Source organism: Caloenas nicobarica, chromosome 1 (genome assembly GCF_036013445.1).
Source record: "Caloenas nicobarica isolate bCalNic1 chromosome 1, bCalNic1.hap1, whole genome shotgun sequence".
Lineage (NCBI taxonomy): Eukaryota > Metazoa > Chordata > Aves > Columbiformes > Columbidae > Caloenas > Caloenas nicobarica.
The window spans coordinates 207,599,384-207,625,538 of record NC_088245.1 but is presented as its reverse complement, the minus strand read 5'-3'; the positions used below and the strand labels follow the sequence as shown (position 1 = coordinate 207,625,538).

Here is a 26,155-nt window from a genome sequence, read left to right as displayed (position 1 = left end):
GAAGTTGGACCCAGAAGCTGAACACACATAAAGTTCAAACCTTTAAGTGAGCTCTGGAGAGGTGCACAGGAAGGAGAAGAGGGAAGAAACTAAAAGAAGCTGTGTAGGAACCTTTCTGAAACCAAAAAAGTAATTGCCACCCTGCTACCTCCCTTCTCAAAAGCAGACATCTTTTCCAGAAGTCACGGAAAAGGCAAGGAAACCTCAGTTTCAGGGTTTTTTGCTCAGGAAACATGAGTTTTTATCAGTGTCTCTTCCTGAAGCTGAAACTTGATCGCTCTCTCTTTCCTTCTGTAGCCTAGGTGAGAAGACCTACCTGCGTGAGGAGTGTGAAAGGTGCTGGCATTACCAGCACACAGACAATGGAGAGACTGTGGCTCATCAGCGAAGGGACAAGATGCTTTTCCTGGTGCTAAAAACCACTTAAAGATACCAGATAAAGACTGTGGTAACCAGCCTCGGCCTTGCTGTCTGAGTGGCGAGAACTGGGAAGGGAAGAGCTGTCAGCCTTCTGCTCTGTTCCTTCCCAGTTACAGTCAGGAACACCATCATCCCACTAGGACAGTATTTGGCAGGACGTGACAACTGGACAAGGCTAGGGGAGGCCTCCCTGGGACTCTGTGACACAGAGAGACTCCCAGGAGGGCCTTTGGCTGGTGGCAGTGCCCAGCAGAAGAGCAGAAGATGCAGAGATGCAGTGGGGTGGCCATGTGTGGGTTTAGGGGTGCCCTGGCCTCCAGCTTGGCTCCCCCCTGTATGTCCCTTGGGTCTCCTTGGAGAGCAGCCTGGACGGGACTGGGCTCTACAGCTTCCTCACCAGGGGAGGAGGAGGGGCAGGGCTGAGCTCTTCTCTGGTGACCAGTGACAGAACCCGAGGGAATGGCAGGAAGATGTGCCAGGGGAGGGTCAGGTTGGACATGAGGAAAAGGTTCTTCCCCCAGAGGGTGCTGGACACTGGAACAGGCTCCCCAGGGAGGTGTCCCGGCCCCAGGCCTGACCGTGTTCAAGAAGAGACTGGACAACGGCCTCAGACACACGGTGTGAACTGTGGGGTTGTCCTGTGCAGGAACTCGATGATCCCTGTGGGTCCCTTCCAGCTCAGGACATTCTATGATTCTATGGTTCTATGAGTCTGTTGTGCCCATGGGGCTGAGGGAGGTTTTGGGGTAGTGCTACCCAAGTGTTCACCTCTGCCAGGGCAATGCACACGCTTCCCATCACAACCTGAGAGACACGGGCACAGCGGGGCTGTCGTGTGTGAGGGATGATCATGCACGCAGCTGCTACCATGGAAGTGGGGCTCTGAACGTCCCGCAGGCATTCCCACTGGGAATGGGACTCTTGGCTTCTGAGGTGGCTCAGGAGCTGAGCTGAGAGACAGGCAGTTTGTTATGCAGCAGTAACATGGTGTCAAGCGTGGGTGTCAAGAGGACAGAACCAGACTCCTTTCAGTGGTGCCCAATGACAGGACGAGGGGCAAAGAGCACAAACTGAAGCATAGGAGGTTCCATCTGAACATGAGGAGAAACTTCTTTACTCTGAGGTGCCAGAGCCCTGGAACAGGCTGCCCAGAGAGGTTGTGGAGTTTCCTTCTCTGGAGACATTCAAACCCACCTGGACACATTCCTGTGTGATCTGCTCTGGTGACCCTGCTTTAGCAGGAGGGTTGGACTGGATGATCTCCAGAGGTCCCTTCCAACCCTAACCATTCTGTGATTCTGTGAACATCCAGTGCTGATTGACTGGGACGGGCTGCAGCCATCATCTATGGCTCCTTGGAGCACTGACTGCCCAGCTTGGACTCTCTTTTATTCCCTACCGAAATGCTCCCACAGAGAAAAAGCAGCAGCAAGTAAAAAAACTAGTTGGATTCATTTACTTTTATCATTCTGCAAGCCTCGGGGGGCATTTACATCAGCAATTATATGAACCACGGGAACTGATGGAAAAAAAATGAGAAACCAGTTCTCACAAAAACTTACACACCTTGTGTTTGCATGGCTGTGGGGGGCCACCTGTAATCATCAATTAGAAATGAATCGTAATCAGTATTGTAAACGAACTGTTTCACAAAGGCTTCCTTGTCTGCTGGCTCGGGGTACCAAGAAGCAAGACCATGCTTGTAGGCCCAGTCAACGATCTGCAAAAAGATAAGCAAAATGAGCCGATGAAATAAAACTGGCATGTTACGACGCTGAAAACAAGTGCAGTTTGGCCCCGGCTGTATTTTCCCTCTTCCTCTCCTCCCCCCGCCTCAAAATTGTGTCCTTTTTTTTCTTTTTTTTTCCCTTTTGTGCAATCCCCTGAGTCAGCTTCACTTCATCCCTTGGGTGAGGGAATGCAAGCTGCCTGCAATTACTGGTTGCTTAGAAATGCACAGCCCTGCCCTGGCCGAATGGCTGGAATGTGCAGTTAAAGAAGGAGAGCAGCTCTTTAACCACCTCTGCTCACACCCCTGAGCTCGTCTGCATCCATCCATAACTCCCAGCAGGCCAACGTGATTCTCAGTGCGTGTCCTCTGAACGGGAATTACAAATTTGATGTATATAGGGCACCAATCCCACAATTAGACAACCACCTCAGATCTGGAATAGTATCTAGGTACTTTAGGCCCCTACCAAATACAGGAGGAAAGGTTCCAAATTGCTGTTTTGGAACCTAAAATCTTTAGGCAACTTGCATCATGTTTGAATTTGACCCTAAACCTGATTTTTTAAGTGCTGAGCACTCACAGCTCCGAGCAATAACGCAGAGCTTTGTGAACTGTGAGGCACCCAGAATCAGGAGGTACTTTTCAGATTTGGGCTTTAACGACGGGAGAAATTAAAGCAGCAATTCTGGCTGGAAAGATTTCTGAGAATCATTGCTTTGGGCTGTAGAACAAGTTGAACTAAAAAACACACAGCAAGAAATGATGCCAGGGCAATTGCTGCCCTCTCTGCTATGGAGAGTGGAAATAAAAGGGGAAATACTCACTTTCACAGCGATTTTGAGAGATACCTCTCTGATTCTGTCCAAAGGGGGATAGAGTCTTCCTTCTGCAAGATTCTGCTCTGTTACTGTGGCAGCAATAGACTAGAAAGAAGGGAAAGGCAGTTTGTAGAGATGGTTTCAAGCACGTACCACGTTCACCAGCATTACATGATATGCGGATGAAATCTCAGCAGAGGCAGAGCTGGGTCTAATTTTAACAGAAACTGCTGAACTATTCAAAACGTGTATACATTTCATTACAGACTTAAATGGTGGAAGTGCTGTGCCAGGGCAGCAGTTGTGGAGAACGAGGAGAGCCCTGTCATGGCTCCTGCGCCTCTGTAGGGGCAATGGAAGTGGGAGCTTTCTCTGAGACTGGGAAATGCTGCGGCTTTTTGCTGAGGTTGTGCCGTTTCCCCTCAACGCACTGTCCCAGGCCAGGTTCTTGAAAACACCTAAAAGTAGGTGCGTGTGCCTCTTACTATATTTTTAAAAAATATTAGTTAAATGCCAGCTGGAAACCTCTGCTGTGATGAGGAAGATATCATCAGAGATGTGCCGCACTCCGCAGGTGATGACTCCCAGTGCCACTCCTGGGAAGACGTAGGCGTTGTTTCCTTGGCCAGGGAAGAAGGTCTGTCCGTTGGGCAGGGTCACCTGTGGGAATGGACTCCCGCTTGCAAATATTCCCCGGCCCTGATCAAAGAGAGAGAAAGAGGTGTCCAAATCCAGAAAATACATCTTACATTTCTGCTGCTCGCCATGATCCGTGCTCAGGGGACTCAGGTGACCAAGTGGACAAATCTCCAGCCAGCCAGTGGATCTCCACCAGAGCCATCTCCAGCTGATACTTCTGGAGGGCTTTGTCCCCAGAGCTACAGACAGGGCCATGGACAGGGCCACTGAGCACCTAGTGGGTGTTTGCACTGCCCAAGTGCTCAGAACTTGCTGAGAAAGAGTCTCTCTTCTTCTCCATCAACCATCTATGGAGGGTGAGGAGGGACTCATGCGATAAAGGTCTGGGGGCTGACTGCTCTAGCCAGCAGCAGGTGATGGGGAGGGCAAAGGGGAGAGTGAGACGAGGCCTCGTCTCTCACCCCACATCAGGAAGAGGAAATGGCCTCAGGTTTTGCCAGGGGATGTCTAGATAGGATATGAGGAAAAATTTCTTAATGGAAAGGGTTGTGAAGCAGTGGAACAGGCTGTTCAGGGAAGCGGCTGAGTCACCATCCCTGGAAGCTGTTTAAAAGGCATTTAGATGAGGTTCTTAGGGACATGGTTTATTGCTAGAGTTAGGTTATGGTTTGACTCGATGATCTTGAGGGTCTCTTCCAACTGGGATGATTCTATGATTCTATCAATCCACATGACCATAATTCTTCAGTGACACTGAGCCCACGTTGGGTGATGAAAATGTTAGGCAAACAACTAGGGTGGCAAAACACAGAGGACAGTAATGTGGGAGGACGGGACACCTCAGATGGCTGTGGGAGAAGGAGGCAAGTGCTTTTTTTAGAGGATCACAGAGTAATTCAGGCTGGTAGGGACCCAAACCCTTGCTCACAGCAAGTTCAGCTATGAAATCAGACCAGGTTGCTCAGGGCTTTATCCAGCCTGGTCTTGAAAACCTGCAAGGGCAGAGACTGCATGAGCAGCCTGGGCCTCTGTTCTACCTCCAGGCTCTCCTCACAGTGTGCAAGTTTTTCTTTATGACCAGCCTGAACCTCTTCTGTTTCAACTCATGCCCACTGTCAGTTGTCCGCCCACCATGCAGCCCTGTGGTTCCCTTGGTGCAGCATGGCCCCACCGTCCCCGCGCTGAGCTGCAGCACCTCGGTGAGGCGGTAGCACTGCTCCGCTGTGCACTCTGCTTTACTCGTGGGGTTGCTCAGGGCAAACACGATGGGCCTCTCATTGAAAGCTGCCATGTCCTTCAAAATCTTCTCTGTGAAAGCTCCTGCAACGGCTGCAACACCTGAAACAACAAGAGCAGAGTGAGATGGTGCTTTCCAACTGACTTCAGTGCATTGGGCTGATCCCTCTTGAATGGCTCTGTTGGTAAATGAACAGTGGGAGGGACCAGGCTCCATCTCTGGAGATGCAGGTGGGAATGTTTCTTTCTTATATTATGGGGAGATTAAAAACCTGCCTCAAAATAAAGCCCTCTGCTCCTCTGGGCAGGGTGGGGATGGGTGTTTAGGCCAGTCTGGCTGTGGCACTTTGCCTTCCAAAGGCTCAGAACTTCTCAGTACAACATGGGCCTGTTGGAGAAGGTCCAGAGGAGGCCACAAAAATGGTCAGAGCGCTGGAACAGCTCTGTTGTGAGGACAGGCTGAGAGAGTTGGGGTTGCTCAGCATGGAGAAGGCACCAGGGAGATCTTATTGTAGCCTTTCAGTACCTAAAGGGGACCGACAAAAAAGCTGGAGAGCAACTTTTTCAAGGGCAGGTAGGGATAGTACAAGGGGTGATGGTTTTAAACTAAAGCAGGGGAGATGCAGGATAGACATGACAAATTTTTTTCTGCTGAGGGTAGTGAAACACTGGCCCAAGTTGCCCAGAGAGGTGGTGGATGAACCATCCCTGGAGACATCCCAGGCCAGGCTGGACAGGGCTCTGAGCAACCTGAGCTGAATGAAGATGTCCCTGCTCATGGCAGGGGTTGGACTGGGTGAGCTTTGAAGGTCCCTTCCAACACAAACTATTCTATGATTCTCCTCCCAAAGACCTGCCTGAGCTGCCTGTTGTCATCCTTGCCCTTGCCACGCCAGGGCCCTGTTCGCTGCCGAGCGCCCCAGGTCCTGCCTCCCATGTCACGTCCCTCTGCAGCCATGTCCCTCTGGAGCTCCTTCAGCTCCAAAAAAGGGGGACCTGATGCCCCATGGTCAAAGGGGAAAGGATGTGAAATACAACCGGCAATATGGGGATAAAAAAAGCTCATTTCGTTTTGACTGGGAGAACGAAAGCAGGCCCTGGAGGAAAGACAGAAACTCTCCTAAGAATGAATTGACATGAAAGGGTTGTGCTAAGGGAACTCCACCTATAATTGCTGTAGGCTTCACTTTCTGCACCACCTCTTCCAGCGAGTTCACACTGGGGTGGTCCTGGGCAAATATTTCTTTCTCATGGTTCAGGTCGCTCCTGCCCTGTGAGGGAAAAGGAGGAGTCAAACTTTGGGCTGTTGGTAAAAGGTGGAGACATAAACATAGTAACTCATCAGTTCATTTCATCTCTTGGCCCTCGGCCTAAACCAGGTTTCTCAGAGCAGGTCCTCAGCATCGGCCAGTCAGGCATTGAGCTGTTGGTGTAACGTCATGGTGGGGCTGGTCTCTGCTCCTCTCACTCTCCAAAATACATTGATTGTGTGGAGAAAGGATGTGGCTGCCAGGGCAGAGGAATTGTGCATGTAGCACGAGTCTCCTCGAGTCTGAGGAGGGACAAGGGCAGAGGCTCTGAGGACGCAGGGAGTGCAGAGCAGAGCTGGATCACCCGGGAGGGCACAATGTTGGTGTTGTAATATCCCATATGAGATGCAAGAGCTCCAGCGCTGCTGGAGACCGTGGCCAGCTGTGTGTCCTATCACTTTAGAGGCCCAGCACAAAGCGTTACCTTCAGGGCAGCCAGTGCTGCTGGTACACAGCTGTCACCATGAGACCCCGTCCTCTGAATGCAGGAACAGCTCTGCTGACACCAATAAAACTGCAGCCCTTGCTCCAGGGCTGAGCAAGGGTCCAAGGCACCTGCCTGCTCTGGCCTCTACCTTGCAGGAGCTCAGCTCTGGAGACAAGTTACCTTCACAACCAGTCCCTTGGAGTCCACCATCCAAATTTTTTTGATGGCATCCTCTCGTGAAGTTCCTTCCTTTTCCATGGCCATGAGGATGAGATTAGCTATGCCGACTGCAGCCTGGAACACATGATATAAAAGCTTCACTGGGGTATCAACATCTTTGAGGGGGGAAGATTTTAGATGAGAGATGTGTTGGCTCATCCCCCAGCACTGCACAAAACTGGGAGGCCTTCTGCTCCAGGGCTGTCCAGTGTCACGGCATGGGGCTGACTTTAGCATTGTGGGTGTTGCCATAAATAAGTAAAACCCCAATTGTCCAGTAGAGTGGTAGACAAACAGCGAGTAACAGACCTTCCCAAAGCCCCACGGATGGGAGACAGGAGGAGCTTTAGTCCACAGCCCAGGCTTTAGAAACCTTTTCTTCCCCCTCTCTCTTTGAGCATGGCACCTTACAGGCTGACTTCTGCCATGGGGGCAATATGACCGCCTCCAAAAAGTAAAGTTATGTTCTTGCAGTTCTTTGAGTCTGAGTCCTTTTGACTCTATTGGGAAAGAGGCTCTGGTTTACCCCAAATACCAGCCCTCAGGACTCAAACCTGCCTCTTTAATGTTCCTGCAGCATTCCACCTCATATGGGACTTCCCTCAAGGTACCTAGAGCCCCACCGACACATGGGCAGCCTTGTAGCATCCAGGATGTCTGCCCAGGGCTCATGGGCCAAGGTCACTGAAAGATTGTTGGCAACTTCTACACAGCAGCAAGATCCACCTGTGGGGCCCACTCCTGCCCAGTGACAGGGAACCTGCTTCTGTGCTTTGTCTTCATGAAGCCAAGCCTTGCAGGAAGTTTCATGGTTGGCTTTTCTCTCTCTAAATTTGAATTTAGATCATACTTAGGAACAAACTGAAGAACGTTCCTACCTCTCCAGCTCCCAGGAAAACAAACTTGTGGTCAGAGAGCTTGTTCTTTGTGATCCTTAAGGCTGCTAAGATGCCAGCGACTGCAACAGACGCAGTGCCTGAAAAGACATAAGCACCATCAGATGGACATCCTGGCAAATGGATTGTCTGCCCCACTGATGTGCTCTTAGAAACCTTGGGGTAGGGACCATTCTCTTGGCTCCTGTGATGATGCGATGAGCTGGGCTGCGACAGAAGACGGAGGAGCTCCTGAGCACAGGACCCTGAGCGTCAACACCGGCAGATGGTGCTGCCTCATCTCTCACGGATCGAGAAAATACATTCAGCTTTACCTGCTCCTCTTCTTCAGTGCAAAAGCCACAGCTAGACTAGAAATCTACTGGTATGTTGTGGCACCGGGGAATGATTTACTCTCTCATTATTTCCATGCGAGCAGAAAACCTCGTGGGAGCGCAGTTACTCTGGCAGAGAAGTAACTTTTATTGACATGGCTTATTTTGCCCAGGGAACCTATACAAGCAACTCTAGCAAAAAAAAAAAAAAAAAAAAAAAAAAATTATTGGCCAGACCAGAAGCGCTTCTCAGTACCATTATCTCACCAAAATTTTGCTTTCATAACTCTGATGAACTGAGCTCCCCCAAAATGAATAATTAGTGCCACCTTAAAGTGATTCTGGTTAAGCAGAGGTGGCAGTGGCCACTTCCCTGCAGCAAATATTAGCGCCACAGTGCCCATACGCAGGCGCACCGGTACGGAACAGCAGCAGCAGCATTTCTGACTCACGAGGGCATCGCAAGCATCCGTGTCTTAAACACAGAATGGACTAAACTAATGTTTAGTGGCTTTATAAGTGTCTTTCTTGCAATTAATCACTTTAAGTGCTTGCTTCAGCACCAAGGATGAATTCCCTTCATTAGCTCAGGAAACAGTTTGGCTCAGTTTATTTCCAGTTCCAAACCACCTGAGTTCAGTCAGTTTAAAAGGGAGTTGATGGGGAGGGAACCAGCCACTGAGCACTCTGCTGCTTCGGTATTAACGTCAGCTCTGACAGCTGAAGGATGTCTGTGATTTCCTCTCGCTTCCACACTAAATCTCTGCCTTTAAAAGCTGTATTTAAAGTAATATATTTACCTGGCAAAATGCTATGCCATCGGACTAGAAAAATTACAGAGGATTATAATGGACATCTAAGGAATTTAAAGGAACACCAGATAATTGCCATGTTTTAAGATTTTGCTTTGTTATGGGTGTCATTTAGCTAGCCCATGCTCGTTCTCTGTTCTCTGTATAAGACTTCAATCAGCAGGACCGCTTGGTTTGCTGCTGTGCCAGATGCCAAGGCTGGGACTCCTCTGAATGAACACGTATGATCCTGCTCATGCCAAAGCCTGACACCTGAACTGGGCCAAATGCAATGCAGCACAACAGTGTCACTACCACCACAGTTTTTTAAGGGAGACTAGATAACCGGAATACATGTAGACACTTCCACTTGCAGACACCTAAAGTTTGGAGGAAGGGATCACACCCTGGCAGCCCGAACTGCGAAGAAGTGGGGAGAGACCAGGGTCCCACAGTTGGCAGCGATGCCAACCTTGTGGCATGCAGCAGAATATGAACATTGACACACTGTCTCCCAGGCTTATTTTGCACAGAAATCCCCAAATCCCCGTGTGGGTGGGAGTGGGGAACTGATCAGAGGGAAAAATCATAAAGTGGAACAATTACAGTGCGACAGTGTAAGCGTCAGGTCACAGCATTAGCAGCAACATATGCCTGGAATATATTTAAAAGAAAGAAATGTAACTGGAGAAATATCTTGTTTCTCTTGGTCCTGACCCAGGCAAAATTGCTTTATACCCTATGATTGCCCAGAAGTCTGATGGGACAAATGCTGCTATCTGCAAACTGATTTAAACAGAAAATGCTTGCGGGACATTCAGCAGGGGGACTCCTGGTCTTTTAAAAGATGTTACTAGCAGGAATTTGGGAAGCGGGGTGTACGGAAAGAAAGCGTGTGTGGATTCGGTCTGCAGAGAGAGACCTGTGGGACCGGGTGTGCCGTTCCTGACCGCGGCCAGCGCTGCAGCCCTGGCCAGCAGCAGGACTCTGCTCCGCTCTGCCCTTCCGAATCCTCCTCCTCTCACTCCAACGTGTTTCTAATCCCCCCACGGCTCCCAAACTGCATCTCACCCCCATTACTCAAGTAACAAAGTTACTGTACTTTGCCCTCGGCTCAGTATTTTTTCTTTGATAATTACAATTTCTGAGCAAGGAACAATAAGAGCATTTCTATGGAGGAGAGTTCACAGCTGGTTCATATAAGGAACTGGCTAATCATTGTGCTTCAGTTCCAAAAAGACCACAAAATGAGATGCAGTGGGGGGAACCCTCACCATGACCTGTGGCAAGAAAAAGAAATACCACCCTTCAACACACTGGTCTGTTTTCCAAACAGACTGAATGCTGCTATTGCAGATAACTACTTCCTTAAGTAATTAGCAAGAGCCAGCTTGGCTGGTCTGTATCTGAAGTGAGACATGGAGGGGCACAGAGAGAAGAAAGGTAAATGCTCACAAATCATCCCGTCTGTTCAAGACCCAAAGTGAACTCTCAACGTAATACCATAGAATAGCAAGCAGACCTCAGGAGCTTCTCCGGGGAGTCCAGAGCAACAGGACCAGCAAGGACAATAGGCATTTAAAACCAAGGTACACTCAGGAGAATGGCCATGTCCACAGGAAATAATCTCTGACACTCAGGCACATTCGGAATATTGTAAAACATTACAGAAACCCCACCCTGGGGCTGGTTTTCCACTTGCACTAGTGTAACTCAGACTGAGCCCCATTAGATGTCAGTGGAGCTACACTGGAGCAAAACCAGGGAGGAAGGATCTGCTCCACAGCTTCGAGACTTGCACAGACGGAAAAGGTTCCAGCCCAGAGGCACCCATGCCCAGAGACCTTGTCCGTCTGTCCTCCAGAGCTGGCAGAGCGGACAGAGGGACAAACGGCTTTGCACATGGAGTTACGGGCATCACCGACACGAGCGCAACGCAGAAAGTGCTCCCCAGAGACAATGTCAAGGCTGCACTACGTGTGAGAGCACCCAGGGGTGAAGCAGGGGACAGGGACGAAAGCGAGGACCCTGCTGAGGGCTGGCATTGCCCTGTCACCTGGCCCAGCTGCTGGTTGAGCGGAGCAGAGCATCACCACCACACCGAACCCTTCAGAGAGCAGCGGCCATGGGAGCATGCAGCCACAGCGCTGCCCAAGTCTTCATACTAGGCCCCTGTGGGAGATTCCCCGTTTTCCACACTGGTGGAAGAGATGGACAAATTCAGCCTGATCTCTTATTTTTTACCCTTGTCCCATCTGCTTACGCTTTGCCCCATCAAAACTGTGCCAAGATGAGGGTGCAGGGAACAGCAAACACCCGTTTAACAGCTTCAGCACAAGGCAGCCAAGAAAATATATCTAAATTTATGGATGCAGAGGAAGCATAGGGCTTTTCCAAATCCTGGTTCACATTAACTCCCTGCAGCAGTTCCGCCTGTTACTGGAAAGCAGAGTGGAGCCTGTCCAGATCTACTCCAAATACATAATCTAAAGCAAAACACAACAAAGCCGAACCAAAAAGCTGCTGAAGTGTTTGCAGCTTAAGGTCTTCACCTACATACTGCAGGCTATTGTTATCCTTCCCCCAAAGGGCCTCTGTAAGACGTTAAGAAAATAAACCTAGAAATGGTGCAGAGCAAGTCAACGAGAACAGTGGTAAAATGCAAAGCATTGATGCTCAGGAAAGGAGCTCGCTTTCTCCACAAACAGGTTTAGAGACACTGGTGACCCAGAAGAGGTGGTGCTATGGTGAAGAGTTGTCTGACAACAGCTCATCTTCAAGTAGATGCCCAGTGTAGGTCATGTCTAGGTGCCTGATTTTAATCTTTGTGCTGTAAAGTGCTTGGACTATAGAATGCAGTGCCTTAAAAACACGCTGCAGCGCTGGTGGGCAGCACTGCCCTCTCTCCTGCCCCCGCAGGGCCTGGCCAGCACACGGGCTGCGCCCAGCGGCAGACCCAAACCTCATCCACGAAGGCAGAGGCTACCAGGCAGCTGCCGGCAAGAAAGCATCAGCATCCCCATCCCCATCCTCGTCCTCATCTCCATCCTCGTCCCCATCCCCATCCTCATCACCACCCTCGTCTCCATCCCCATCCTTGTCCTTATCCCCATCCCCGTCCCCATCCCCATCCCCATCCTCATCCTCATCCTCATCCCCATCTCCATCCCCATCCCCATCCCCATCCTCATCCCCATCACCATCCTCATCCCCATCCCCATCCCCATCCCCAACCTCGTCCCCATCCCTATATCCCCATCGTCATCCTCATCCTCATCCCTACCCCATCTCCAGCCCCCTGCCATCCCCATCCTCATATCCATACCCCCATCCCCATCTCCATCCCCATCACAGCACTGGAGACCCTGTGGATGCTGTTTTATACTAAGGAGCTAAACCAGGTCAGAGCACAGCCCTGCTCTTGTGTTCATTTTGCCTCCTTAGACTGGACTTAAAGATCACAGAGGGCTTAACACAGAGGTGACGTACGCTGTTCTTTAATGCAAAGGAGGAGTTTGCAGAGGTGTCCAGTGAACAAGAGAAACAGAGAACAAGAAAAGCAGAAGAGGAACGGGGACCAAATGTTACAGTCCCCAAAATAACACAAGATATGGGCCAGATCTTTAGGGCTCTGCACCACTAAGCCAAAGACACTGAGGCCCATTTACATCCAGGAGTACCTGGCTTGTTTCACTGTCTGTATGTGATTCAGACACAGGTCTACGAGCTGGCCCTTAAATAGTTAATGTATTAGCACCAAGACAAAATGTAGGAGCCTCTTCTGCTGCAGGACAGGGCAGGTCCTAAAGCGGCTGGTAGTGGTGAGCCCTGACAGGACTGAGAACATCTCCAGATCTATCTTCAGGCCAGGTAAATGCCCACAGGGAAAGCAAAGCATGTGCTGGGAGCTGCCTGGCAGGACACAGCCCGCTTTGTTCTGCAGCAGCGCATCGGCCAGCGCTCCCTTCCTATTGTGCTTCCCCTCCTTCTTAGTTTCCTGTGATAATTAATGATGCATTTTCCACCCCAGCTGAAACAACAAAGTAGATACTGTACCATTTTAATCTGCTGAAATTAGTTAATGCCGAGCCAAAAACTCACTTCGCCTGCTTTCACGCAGCACAGGGAAACGTGCCTGCAAATTAGGCCACGTTTGCACAATTGATTTCTAACTTGCCCAAATGTTTGGAGCCGCTCAGATTTGTGATGCTGGAGTCAGCCTGTTCCCAGCCTCAGCTGAGGCTGCGACTGCTGCCTGAAATTTCCTGGAGAGGTTATGGGAAGGTTATCTGCTAGGATAATGGGAAAAGGTGGCTGGCGGGTCAAGAGATATTTTGAGGCTCATCAGCAGTCACATATCCAACAGCGAAGGGGAACCATTGCTCCAACGAGTGGGAAAAGACTCAGAGAGGTTCTGCGAAAGTGATGACCCCTGTGCATTGCTTGTAGACTATTTTAGTTGTAGAGAGACTACGAAAATACAAAAGGCTGAGTGTTTTCAAAGTCACTAGTGATTTGGGGTTTCCCATCTTGAAGTGCCTTGAAGAAGTCTCATTTGCAGGGTGTAGGTGTTCAGCCTATTTTAGGAATTCCATCTGTTTACAGTGTCTCAAATGGATACAGATATATCCGAAACACTCAGACTGGGGGTTCTTTGAGAAGCTATCAATGTTGCACATACATAGGTCTAGTTTTAAAAGACTGCTAAAGACGCCTAGATCCAGGCTTTACGATTCTGTGCACTATTGTCTCTGTCCTGCTCATATGTGTGAAAGGCTTTTGACCAGATACAATTAATTAAATAACATGTTAGAGATTTCTTAATTTTTCTGCAACTCTGACTAAACTTGCAGAACAGCTTCTGCTGTTCCGTGCTGAGTAAGCAACCTGAGCCTGAATAAATCATGTTTGATATATGAACATGGAGGGTAACGCATTGATCAACCAGGAGAACGAACTTTTCATAGAAAAAAATAAGGCTGGAAAGAGATGCCTGGAAGTCACCTAGCCTAGTATCTGCTTAAAGCAGGGCTAGCTCCCAAATTAGATTTGATTGCTTAGGGGCTTCTCAAAGGATAAAAGTCCCAAAGCCTCTCTGCACAACTTGTCCCAGGTAACTCCACCACTTCCCTGGGCAGCCTGTTCCAATGCCTGACACAACCCTTCCCATGAAGAAATTTTTCCTAATATCTAATCTAAACCTCCCCTGACACAACTTGAGGCCATTTCCTCTTGTCCTATCACTTGTTACTTGGGAGAAGAGACCAACCCCCTCCATGCTACAACCTCCTTTCAGGTAGTTGTAGAGAGTGATAAGGTCTCTCCTCAGCCTCCTTCAACTGAAGTAGTCCAATCCCAATCACAGGTTGATGGGTCCGATCTATTTCTGCTTAGCCCAGGCACAAACTCCTGCTGATTCTTTGGTTCCTTGGTGCACATCTTTGAAGGCTGTGTTGGAATAAGACAGGCTTTTACCACAAAGACAGTGAGGTACCTGCACATAGAGCGCTAGTCCCATGATAAGAACCTTAGGTGTGCAAATATACAGTGTTTCTAGGGATTCTCGTCTATTTAGTAGAGATAATTCAACAGAAAACTTCCATGAGATCTGATGAGAAGCATCTGAGGATGCTGAGGTACATGGCCAATGGCATTACAAAGTCATTCTTTGAAAGGTTTTGGTAACTGGGGAGATTCCCATTTCCTGAAAAAAGACAAATGTCACACCCATCTTCAAGAAGAGCCAGATGAAAGGTCCATGGAATTTCAGCTCACTTGGTCTTACCGCTGTACCTAGGGATTACAAAGCAAAGCTTCCTGGAAGGCGTAGAGCCATAGAGTAGTTTGGTTTGGAAGGGACCTTCAAAGCTCATCCAATCCAACCCCTGCCATGAGCAGGGACATCTTCACCCAGATCAGGTTGCTCAGAGCTCCATCCAGCCAGGCCTGGGATGTTTACAGGGATGGGTCATCCACCACCTCTCTGGGCAACCTGGGCCAGGGTTTCACCTCCCTCATGTCTAGGAACATGAGGCTGATTGAGAACAGCATGGCTTTCTCAAGGCAAATCAACCCTCTCCAATGCGGCTGCCTTCTACGATGAGAAAACTGGCTATGTGGATAGGATCAGGGCAGTGGGTGTTGCTTGCTTTGACCTGCATGAAGCCTTTGAAATAATCTCCCAAAGCATCCTTGGAGCCAAACTGGAGAGATACAGGCTGAACAAGTGGACTATCAGTTGAAAAAGTGGTTGGGCTGCTGACCTGAACGGCTTGTGGTCAGTGGTACAAAGTGGTACAAAGAGGTCAGTACTATTTATGTTCTATTAACAGCCTGGATGATAAGACTGAGTGCACTCTAGCCAGTTGGATGATTACAAATTTGGGATAATGATTAATGACTGTCACTTATAGGGATTTTAGCAGGCTGGAGAAATGGGCTCAGGGAAACCATATGAAGGTCGGCAAAGGCAAGTGCAGAGTCCTGCACCTGGGGAGAAGGAATAATTTCATGCAACAGCACATGGTAGGGGCGAAAGGCTGAAAAGCAGCTTTGTAGAAGATGACTTGGGGGTAATGGTGGACAAGAAGTTGAAGATGGGCCAGCAATATGCCCTTGTGCCACAGAGGGCCAACAGCCTGCTAGACTGTATCAACAGAAGTCTAGACTACAGGTCAAGGAAAGTGATAATTTTGTGTCAGCACTTTTGAGGTCATATCTAGATCAGCATCTCCAGTTTGGGGCTCTCAACACAAGGAATATATTGATGAACTGGAACAAGCCCAAAGGAGGGCCATCAACATGACCAAAGTATACAAGAAGGACTGAGAAACCAAGGTTTCATTAAGTTGGAGAAGGCTAAGAGGGAATCTAATTTCTGTCTGCAACTACTTGTTGAGTGTTTGTAAAGGAGCCAGATTGTTCCTTATTGAGAGCACCCCTGTAGTGAAGGACATGAGCCGGCAATGTGCGCTTGCAGCCCAGAAATCCAATTGTATCTTGGGCTGCATCAGAAGGAGCGTGGCCAGCAGGTCAGGGAGGTGATTCTGCCCCTCTGCTCCGCTCTGGTGAGACCCCACCTGGAGTCCTGTGTCCAGCTCTGGAGCCCTCAGTGCAGGACAGACATGGACCTGTTGGAGAGGGGCCAGAGGAGCCACAGAAATGATCCGAGGCTGGAACAGCTCTGCTGGGAGGACAGGCTGAGAGAGTTGGGGTGTTCAGCCTGGAGAAGAGAAGGCTCCAGGAAGACCTTATTGTGGCCTTTCAGTGCTTAAAAGGGGCCTGTAAGAAAGATGGGGACAGACTTTTTAGCAGGGCTCATTGTGACAGGACAAGGGGTGATGGTTTTAAACAGAAGGAGGGCAGATTCAGGTTAGACATGAGGAAGAAATTTTTGACCCTGAGGGTGGTGAAACCCTGTCCCAGGTTGGCCAGAGAGGTGGTGGATGCCCCATCCCTGGAGACATCCCAGGCCAGGCTGGACGGGGCTCTGAGCAACCTGAGCTGGTGAAGATGTCCCTGCTCATGGCAGGGGTGGCACAGGATGAGCTTTGAAGGTCCCTTGCAACCTAAACTATTCTATGATTCTATGGTTGCTCTCAGAAGTGCACAGCAGAAGGATGAAGGACACTGAACACAAGTTGCATCTGGGGAAAATAGGTATTAGGGAAAAAAAATGCACAAGGAAAACAAAAAAAACCTTGGAACAGGTAGCACAAAGAGGTTGTGAATATCCATCCTTGTAGATACTGAAAATCATTTGGCTGGATAAGACTCTGAGGAACCTGATTTAACGTCAAAACTGGATCTAAATTTGAAGTCACCTTGCAATTGAGTGAGGAGTTGGATTGGGTGATGTCCAGAAGTCTCTTCCAAACTTACTCATTCAATAATTTTATATATTTTCTTGTATGAAGAATGAAGCCAGAGATGCCTGTTTCAGGGATTCACAAGACTTAACACCTTTGTAAGACTTGTAGTTGTTTGTTTTCTTTTTATGCACAATGAAGTGGAGCAAACTTGCAGCAGGAAGAGAAAAAGCAGGATCTAAAGCATTCTTGTGTCCCTCCAATATCATACGTGCTTCATCGCCCGCCCTGGTACTTCACTGGGAAAAAGGGAGAAGTGACAATCCATTTTCTCCAGTAGAGCTGAAATTGAAGCTGTTGCCCCTTGCATGAACCCGGCCGGAGCTGGGAAAGGACGGATGTCATCACCCCACAGAGGAAGGAGAAGCTTTCCCTAAATGCGGAGCTCCCTTGCGTGGGCACAAGCCGGCTCCTGCCAGCTCCTGGGCTAATGGCTTTTGGAATCACAGCAATCACCTCGTCCGGGTTTGTGGTCCCTGGTAGGCATCCCACTCAGCATCAGCAGGCTGGCTCCAACTGGATGGGGTCTGAGTAATTTTAAATCTGTCAGGTTAGGATGGATTTGGCAATACGGTAATTTGTGTAACAAAAAAAAAAAGTTGGCATTATTTTAAACTGCTTTCTGTTTGTGTAAGCCCTGGGGCAGCAAGACGGAGGTCTACAAGAGATTAAGTGGAACAATTTATACTTTCTTCCCACATCTCGTCTGCGTGTGTGTGCTAGGCACATTGCATTTAGAGTCCCACTAACCGATGGGTAATGAGTTTAAATTAGCATAGCTGAGGCCTAATCTAACTTGCACTCTTTGTGCCCAAGATGTGTTTTTCAATCAATATGCTTAAAACAATGCCAGCTCAGAAGATGGGATAATTCAGGCTTCAGGAGGTCTGCTCCTGCCTGACTTGAGTAAAATGAATCAGGCCTGCCTAAACAAAGCTTTGTATAATTCTAATTAATCATTTAAAACACAGTTCCTGTTGAACTCGCCTACTTTTTTAAGTAAGCAAGTCTCGAAACACCAGCATGTTAGAAAAGAGGGAGCCTGAGGGAAAACCAAAGAACAGGAGGGTGTAGTGAGAAAATGGCATGTCCTACCTTCCTCATATCATCTGAGGATACAGAGGGGTACATGTATATTAGGGTGGGTAGATCACACTATGCATTCCCAGATTCAACTCCATTCATCTCTGACATGACTCCAAGACAGAGTTAATTGAGCAGATCCAAGTTACTTCAGCTTCCCAAAGGTCCTCAAAACTCATTCCTGACTACAACACTGGCTTGGAATCCCCTTTTCTTTCTGACATCTACATAAAAAGCCTGAAACAGTGGCTTGCTTCCCTTGAAACATCACTTGTCCATGCAAAAGAACAGCAGGATTTCCTTCCTTACCTACTTCTGTGGAACCAGTGCCATATCGATGCTTTATTTGAGAATATAAGGGAGTTTTACTAGTAGGAGGTAAAATCCTACTGTTTTAACAGGTGCGACTCCAGAGAATTCTCAGGGGACTTGACGTCTCCCATGCACCGTGACACACATCTAACTGGGGAGAAGCAAATAAGGTCCATTCTATGGCACCGCTGTTTTACAGCATCCTCCTGGATGTGGTTTGTCCCTTCAAGGGAGTAATTTCCAGGAAGTGTCTGAGACATTCAGCTATCACCTATGGCCAGAAAGAAACTACAAAAAATACAATCCCTGCTTCCCACTCGGAATCTTCAGTTCTGCTTTCATATCCTCTTTCTCTTCTCTCTGTCAATCAAAGAAACTATTCCAATTCACCAAGAAAACTTTCCAGTTCACTTGAGTTACCCCAAAGCATAACTACATCCAGGCTCACAGATTTGCCACATTGTCTGGCTTCTTTTCCTTTTGAATGAGGAGTCCCCTTCCACTTGCAGAGAGAGCAACTAATCCAAACCAAAACTTTACATCATCGGCTTCTTATTGTGGGCTTCATCTGTCCATCTCTAGAAAAGTTTGAGCTCTTGGTTCCTTCATTCAAGAGTTCAGTTAAAAAATGTATCTCCTGTGTTCTCTTCTTTTGTGCTGCTCTCTCCACTGAAAGCTTTTAGAATTATAGAACCATAGAACTGTTTAGGTTGGAAAAGACCTTTAAGATCATCGAGTCCAACTGTTACCTAACGCTACCAAGTCCACCTCTAAACCATGTCCCTAAGAACCTCGTCTACACGTCTTTTAAACCCCTCCAGGGATGGTGACTTCACCACTGCCCTGGGCAGCCTGTTCCAATGCCTGACAACACTTTCCGTGAAAAAATTTTTCCTAATATCCAATCTAAACCTCTTCTGGTGCAATTTGAAGCCATTTCCTCTCGTCCTATCACTTGTTAGTTGGGAGAAGAGACCAACACCCACACTTTGTGGGTGACAAGAACACCTAATGAGTCTTCTTGTAAAGGAGTATCTATCTCACCTTCTCTGAAATGCCTTAAGCTCCTCTGCTTCTAAACCCTCTTCATGGAAGTGTCTTTGAGCAGGACCATGCGTCCCATCACACCAACCATACTCCCACAAGCCAGGGTCTTACTTCTTCTTGTGTCATGACAGACATGAACAAGCTGTCACACATGCTGCCAAATATTGCTAGATGGGTTGCAGATGCAGAAATAGTGCTGGCAAGTTTGCTCACAAAAGAACCAGCATTGTGTGAAAAATGACACTGGCATTTCTTTCTGTCTCTTTCAAGTACGAGTGAGGATAAGCCCAACCAACTGCAAATAATTAAATCAACAAACCTTGGGAATTTCTGCATGTTGCAAGCAGGACTAGACAAAAGAAGAAGAGATGAAGGGACTCACAGGAGAAGAACTGGTTATTTGTAATCACTTGGGAAGGTCCCGTCCCTGTCAGGTGGTTTAAAGCAAAGCCAGCAGCAGACCAGGATGCCAGCAACAAGCAGCTTGCACCCCTCTGCGCATTTGAGAAGTTCTGCTGAGGCCCCCAGGACCTGGGGGATGTGCTGGACATAACCCCAGCTTTGCTGCTGTCATTTTCCTTTGGCGCTGGATGAGTTATTTGAACCACTCTAGGGGAGAACATATCTGTTCTCAGATCACGGTGGAGTTAACATCCAAGGAGGGGAAAGAAGCTGGTTTGCCTTCTTATTTGTACCTGTAATAAGGAGGACAACAACAGAGGGCCAGTGCCAGGATCAGCTAATGACTACCTGGCTCGTGGAAACTGAAAGCCTTGCATAACTGTCAAAACGTCATCATTGTTTTAGCTAAATTATAGAAAATTAATGGAACTAAACTACCTTCATAATCTAAAGCACATGATCTATTTTCTCTCTTGAACAACATTTCTGCAGTGAACAGCTAAATTCCCCAAAACAATGGAGACTCACTTTTCAACTGAGACAGCCACGCTTTTGTTTATATTTTTAAATGCTCATATGTAAACTCTGAAATTTATCACACATCTGAGTACTGAATAATAAACAGTCTTGTGATCTTAATCACCTGCCCTCATGAGAAGGTGAAATTTGCATTTTACTAACAGTACTTACCCTGAATATCATCATTGAATGTACAGTATCTGTTGCGGTATTTATTGAGGAGACGAAAAGCGTTAGCATTGGCAAAATCTTCAAACTGGATCAGACAATTAATGCCATACCTGCAAGTTAAAGGGTAAGTAAAAATGAATAAAAACATTTCTCTAGCACAGGATGATAAATACATATTTTACCAGGACAATGTAGCTCTAGTGCAGAGATAAAAGCATCATAAGAGAAATGCATCACAGTAACAGCAAACAGGATCACACCCTTCCCAAGGTCCACACACGCAGAAAAGTGGAATTACCATGAATAAATTGTATTAATAATTCAAAAGGCTTCTTGTATATATATATATTCATACCTATATATAAAAATATATATGCATCTTTGGACCATTGGTACGACAAATTTTGAGTGGCATGTTTACTGAGGAGCATCTCAAAGTGGAGGAGATGCTCTTCTGCAGTGGATATTGGAACTGTTGCAATACAGCAGCTCTGACTGCAAAGGGAACCCAGCTAAAGGGACACCATCAAGTGCCCACTTCGACTGTAGGTGACCAAGAGATGAGAAAAAAGCCCGCTTGTAGGATCTCACAGACTGAGTGCTTCACGGTGTGATTTCACAGCCACATTTTTGTGCTTTGGAAATGTTTCTCTCCACTGAGCTCCTGTGCAGGTAACGATCACGCAATGAGAGCTAGTGACCCGTAGAGTCAAAAGACAGGAAATAATCACAAACTTCTCATAATTGTCCGGTAATAGCAGGGCAAGCATGCAGTTTCTAAAAATTGGGGAATATTCGGACTGAATCACAGAATCACAGAATTGTTGGGTTTGGAAGGGACCTCTGGAGATCATCCAGTCCAACCCACCTGCTAAAGCAGCTTCACCCAGAGTAGATCACACAGGGACCACTATCCCTCATGCATGCAACTAGAGAGCTGGCCTGGCTGTCTCTGAGCTGAATAAATAAGGATGAGAGAACATCTCCCAACCTTTTAGAAAGACCCTGAAGCAGGGAACTGCCGAGTCTGACAAGAGCAGAGTTCTGGAAGGGGACGGGGGAAACAGACACACACAGGGAGCACCACTGCAGGCTGCAAGAGCAGCCACAGCTCATCTGCGTCTCCTTTATAATTAGTATGTTAAATCACAGAAATCACAGAATCTCAGGATGGTTAGGGTTGGAAGGGACCTCTGGAGATCATCCAGTCCAACCCACCTGCTAAAGCAGGTTCACCAGAGCAGATCACACAGGAATGTGTCCAGGTGGGTTTGAATGTCTCCAGAGAAGGAGACTCCACAGCCTCTCTGGGCAGCCTGTTCCAGGGCTCTGGCACCGCAAAGGAAAGAAGTTTCTCCTCATGTTCAGATGGAACCGCCTGTGCCTCAGTCTGTGCCCGTTGCCCCTCATCCTGTCTTTGGGCACCACTGAAAGGAGTCTGGTCCATCCTCTTGACACCCACCCTTGAGATATTTATAAACACTGATGAGATCCCCTCTCAGCTTCTCCAGGCTGAACAGCCCCAGCTCTCTCAGTCTCTCCTCATAACCCAGACCCCTCATCATCTTCGTAGCCCACCGCTGGACTCTCTCCAGTAATTCCTTGTCCTTCTTAAACTGGGGAGCCCAGAACTGGACCCAGTGCTCCAGATGCGGCCTCACCAGGGCAGAATGGAGAGGGAGGAACAACCTCCCTGGACCTGCTGGTCACACTTTTCCTAATACACCCCAGGTACCGTTGGCCTTCTTGGCCACAAGGGCACATTGTTGACTCACGGTCAACCTGTTGTTGACCAGGACTCCCAAGTCCTTTTCTGCAGAGCTGCTTTCCAGCAGGTTCATCCCTGACCTGTCCTGGTGCCTGGGGTTATTCCTCCCCAGGTGCAGGACCCTACACTTGCCCTCGTTCAACTTAGGTTCTTAAACAGACAGGACAACTGCTGCCATTGGTTTTGTGACTTTGAACAGGACAAATTCTTTCCTGCACCCTGTATGACAGGCTACATTACAAGTGGAGTGTATTGAAACTTTGCATTTCTTTTTATAAGATGCTCTTAAATTGTACCCAGTGTGCTGCTAACTACAAGTTACGCCACGTACTTGAGGGACAGACTGTTTATGCACTTTAAGCCTCCCCACCGCAGATTCTGGCAGCTCTCATGGAGACACCCAGTATCACAATTTCTTCTGAAATGCTGAGCAACACTCTGAAAAGCAATAGATGAAGATTCCCTGGTCTCTTTCGGTATGTAAAGTCTTGGCAGTCAAAATGAACATTGTGGATATCCAAGGAAATTGTGCAAATAAACAATATAAAAAGTGCTTGTGAAAACCAGTTCTCTAATGGTTGAACCTCTTACCCATCATTTGAATGTGTAAGGAAAACATAGTTAAGAGGGAGATGACACACCGTCCAGAACATCTGCTAACATCTCACAGCAAAGAATTAGCAAATCTTTAAGCAACTTCCGTTGCTATAGAAACTATTTCTCTAACACCAGTCCTATTATTTATTTGTATCACTGAGGAAATAACATTACTGACTTGCTTAATAAAATCAATGATCTCAGGCAGCATTAATGTATGTGTGACCAGCTCTCCAAAGAGCACAGGCGCAGGTGGGTGGGTTTCCCTGACTACATGCTCGAATTTCCAAGAGTTTTAACCTGGACTTTTTTTTTTTTTTTTCTCTTTTAAGCACAGAATTCTTTCCTCACTTCACATTCCTGGTCTGCAGTGTGAGACAGTGCACGGTCACTTCTATCTATTTTTGTCTTTGATCATTTTTTATAAGGCAGAGCACAAGGACAGTATGGTGGCCCATAAACACTTCATTTTCCTGCCCCTCAGTATGACAGGACAGTGCTGGAATGCAAACTCTTTTCACCGAGATTTTTTTTGAAGATTGTTTTCTTTTTCTCTGCAATATGTCCACTGATGTTTTTAAAGTATAAACCACATTTTGTGAGCCTATGTGAGCCTTTGCATAATGCGAGAACTAAAATTTTCATTATTAAAGACCACAAATTGGTCATAATAAGACCCTAACACTGGATGCTTCAAATGAAAGAACCAAATATTTCACACTCACAGTTAAATATGGGAATCTAGGGATGATGATCCTAGTCCTCAAGGACTACATGCCTTGCTGGGGTTTTGAGAGGACTTTAAAGAACTTGTGCTGCTCAAAGTCACTGAAATTATGGGGACACTGGGGACATACTTTTTAGCAGGGTCTGTTGCAGGGTGATGGTTTTGAACTAAAAGAGGGGAGATTCAGGCCAGACATGAGGAAGAAATTTTTTACACTGAGGGTGGTGAAATCCTGTCCCAGGTTGCCCAGAGAGGTGGTGGATGCCCCATCCCTGGAGACATCCCAGGCCAGGCTGGACGGGGCTCTGAGCAACCTGATCTGGTGAAGATGTCCCTGCTCGTGGCAGGGGTGGCACTGGATGAGCTTTGAAGGTCCCTTCCAACCCAAACTGTTCCATGATTCTGTTAAATCAGTCACAAATTAGGCACATGACTTAGTGAGCCATCTTAGAAATCCACCAGTCCATGCTTACTGCTCTTTCCTAACGATACTTTGGTGGCTGCAATACCTCAGCTTAGGACGACCTGAGCAGCCTAAGCGTAAACTTGGCAAAGAGTTATGAACAAAACAGCTGCTGGGGCCATTTGCAGTAATATCCTTGTGAGTATCAACATGATGAGTCAGTTCTACTGTCCTTTCTCCACAGCACAGTGACTCAGATTTGTGTAACCTGGTTCATCCCAAAGGAATTCAGAGCGCTCTATGAAGAGTATTTGGGTAGCATCCAAAAGTGAAATGTAGCCAACTTGGGACTGGAGCGAAGAAGTGCTTTAATATGCAACAATGCTAAAAAAAAAATCCAGCTCAGGAGAGAAGGTGGAGAACACTTGTTACTGCAAAGGGAAAGGGTGGCCAGGGAGCTGCTACATATACTGGAAGTCAGCCAATAAAATACGACGCGGAATGGGACTTCTTCCACTACCTTTACATATCGAATAAACTTTGACTGTGTAAGGTACAGCTAGACAACTCTGGCTACCTTCTCAGACAATGGAAAGAGGCAGGTCCAATAGCAACTTCTTTGAACTAGTTTAGGTGGAAAATGGAAGTAGATAACGTCTCTGGAGATGCCTCTTTCTCCAGTCTCTGTGAAGACAGTCTAAGATCACCAACTTAAATTCAGATGTGTAACTTCAGACACCTAAATTAGGAGAGATAATCTAATGTTATTTAATTATCACCACGGGTTAGAAAGATCTTAAATATATGTTATGTGTCCTTGGTGACTGGCTTATCACCATTTCAACTGCAATGCTCTACTTTCCCTCAGAGGCTGCAGTTCCTTTGTTGTTCTTCTCTACAGAAATTGCCCTGTTCCATCCCTTGTGTAGGGTATCCAAGTGGTCCCCTATCAGGGTACATGGAAATACTTCACGATGGACTGAAATACACTGGCCAGTCTACTCATTGTTAATGTTTTAAAAATGAAAAATGGATTTTGAGAAAACTGATTTTTACAATTATTGTGTTTCATTCAAAGCATTGTAGTTTCCATTAAGAAACGAAAATTAACAATTTCTTGTTGGAAGAATTATTTTTAGTGAGGTACGCTCTTGTCTTACCAGCTAAGAAAGTTTGCTCTGTTTAACTTGTGAGATCTGATATGAACGCAGTCCCAGTTAGTAGACACCAAAGCACTTACACCACACTTGCTGTCTGTAGGTACAGGATGCCTCTTTTTAGAAAAAGTGATTGTAAAGCGAGAATTTGAACAAGGACTTCAGAAGATTCCCTCTGTCACATTTAAACATCCTTAAATTTGTGGCTAGAACTGAGGGTGGCCCTGCAGAGAGACCTTGCAAACTGCCATGGTAGGAAGAGGCTCCCGAGGTCAGTCTGCTTGGCTCGTTGCCTGTTTTCATAGATCCTTCCATGCTTCTACCGATCCCTGTGACTCACCTCCCAACCTTCAGCTCAGAGCCTGAGGGAGCATTTGAAGCCAAGAGCAGCAGGTCCCACCAGGACTGAATGTATTCCAGCCCAGGAAAGACGTGGCCATCTCAGGTTGGCTCCCTTCAGTAATTTCATCCTGATTGACAGTGACTCACCTTCTCCAGAGCATTCTATCATCCTCTTGGCATCTGGGACATAAGTAGTTAAACACCCAGGATCTAATTGCCTTTATCTAAAAGGAAAGCTCAAATGTAGACTGTCAGGACTTCAGACTGACAAGGTACATTGAAACAGGGCAAGTGCCAATCTCCAGTTTGGTTTCTTCCATTCTCTAGTTCCTCCCTCCTCTTTCAAAGAAGGAAAGTTTTGGGTTTTGACTTTCTGATTTCGGATTCAAAGCTGTTCCCACTCTTCTTGGGCACACTCTGCATTTCTTCGGATTTCTGCAGTCCTATGTCTCCTTGTGGAACCAGAGCTTTCCCCTTAGCATAAGTAATTCTTACATTTGCAGGCTGTGCAAAAGGATGCTTGAACACTACATTTCTGTACCTTCCTGACAGAGGCAGTTTTGAAAGAATTCAGACATTCTCTGGAGAGAAATGGAGAGAGACTGTAACAACGAAGTATTTTATGGTTACTAAGTATTATCCAGATTGATGTCTTAACACCAATGCCCCCTCAACCACCACAACACTTTTCAACAAAAACGAGACGTTTTGGAGTTACAACCCAAACTCTGCTGTACTGGTTTGTTGTATTCTGGGTTAACGTCAGGTGTAAACTTCAATATCCTTTGCTGAAGGCTTTGTTGTTTGTTTGTTTGTTTTTTCAGATAAAACACCAAATCTGATTTATCTCTAGAAACAGTTCTTCACTTCTGTCTTGTAACTGGTGACACCACAAGAGTCATTATTTAATACCATCACCACTTCTCCTGGTTCGCTGTTGGCTGCTGGGCCACCATC

The 26,155-nt window shown here is 47.2% G+C and overlaps 1 protein-coding gene across 1 annotated transcript in view; it reads right to left on the bottom strand.

Moving 5' to 3' along the window:
• Positions 1-1,937: 1,937 nt before the first annotated feature.
• The window catches only part of ME3 (malic enzyme 3), a 137,436-nt gene continuing 113,218 nt past the window's right edge, over positions 1,938-26,155 (bottom strand). The window contains exons 7-14 of the mRNA XM_065640207.1: positions 20,205-20,314; positions 7,680-7,777; positions 6,763-6,876; positions 6,011-6,116; positions 4,805-4,947; positions 3,496-3,669; positions 2,977-3,075; positions 1,938-2,140 (exon numbers count right to left, since the gene is read on the bottom strand). Of these exons, the coding sequence (XP_065496279.1) occupies positions 1,979-2,140; positions 2,977-3,075; positions 3,496-3,669; positions 4,805-4,947; positions 6,011-6,116; positions 6,763-6,876; positions 7,680-7,777; positions 20,205-20,314 (1,006 nt within the window). The 3' untranslated portion in view covers positions 1,938-1,978. The remainder of the gene's footprint in view (positions 2,141-2,976; positions 3,076-3,495; positions 3,670-4,804; positions 4,948-6,010; positions 6,117-6,762; positions 6,877-7,679; positions 7,778-20,204; positions 20,315-26,155) is intronic.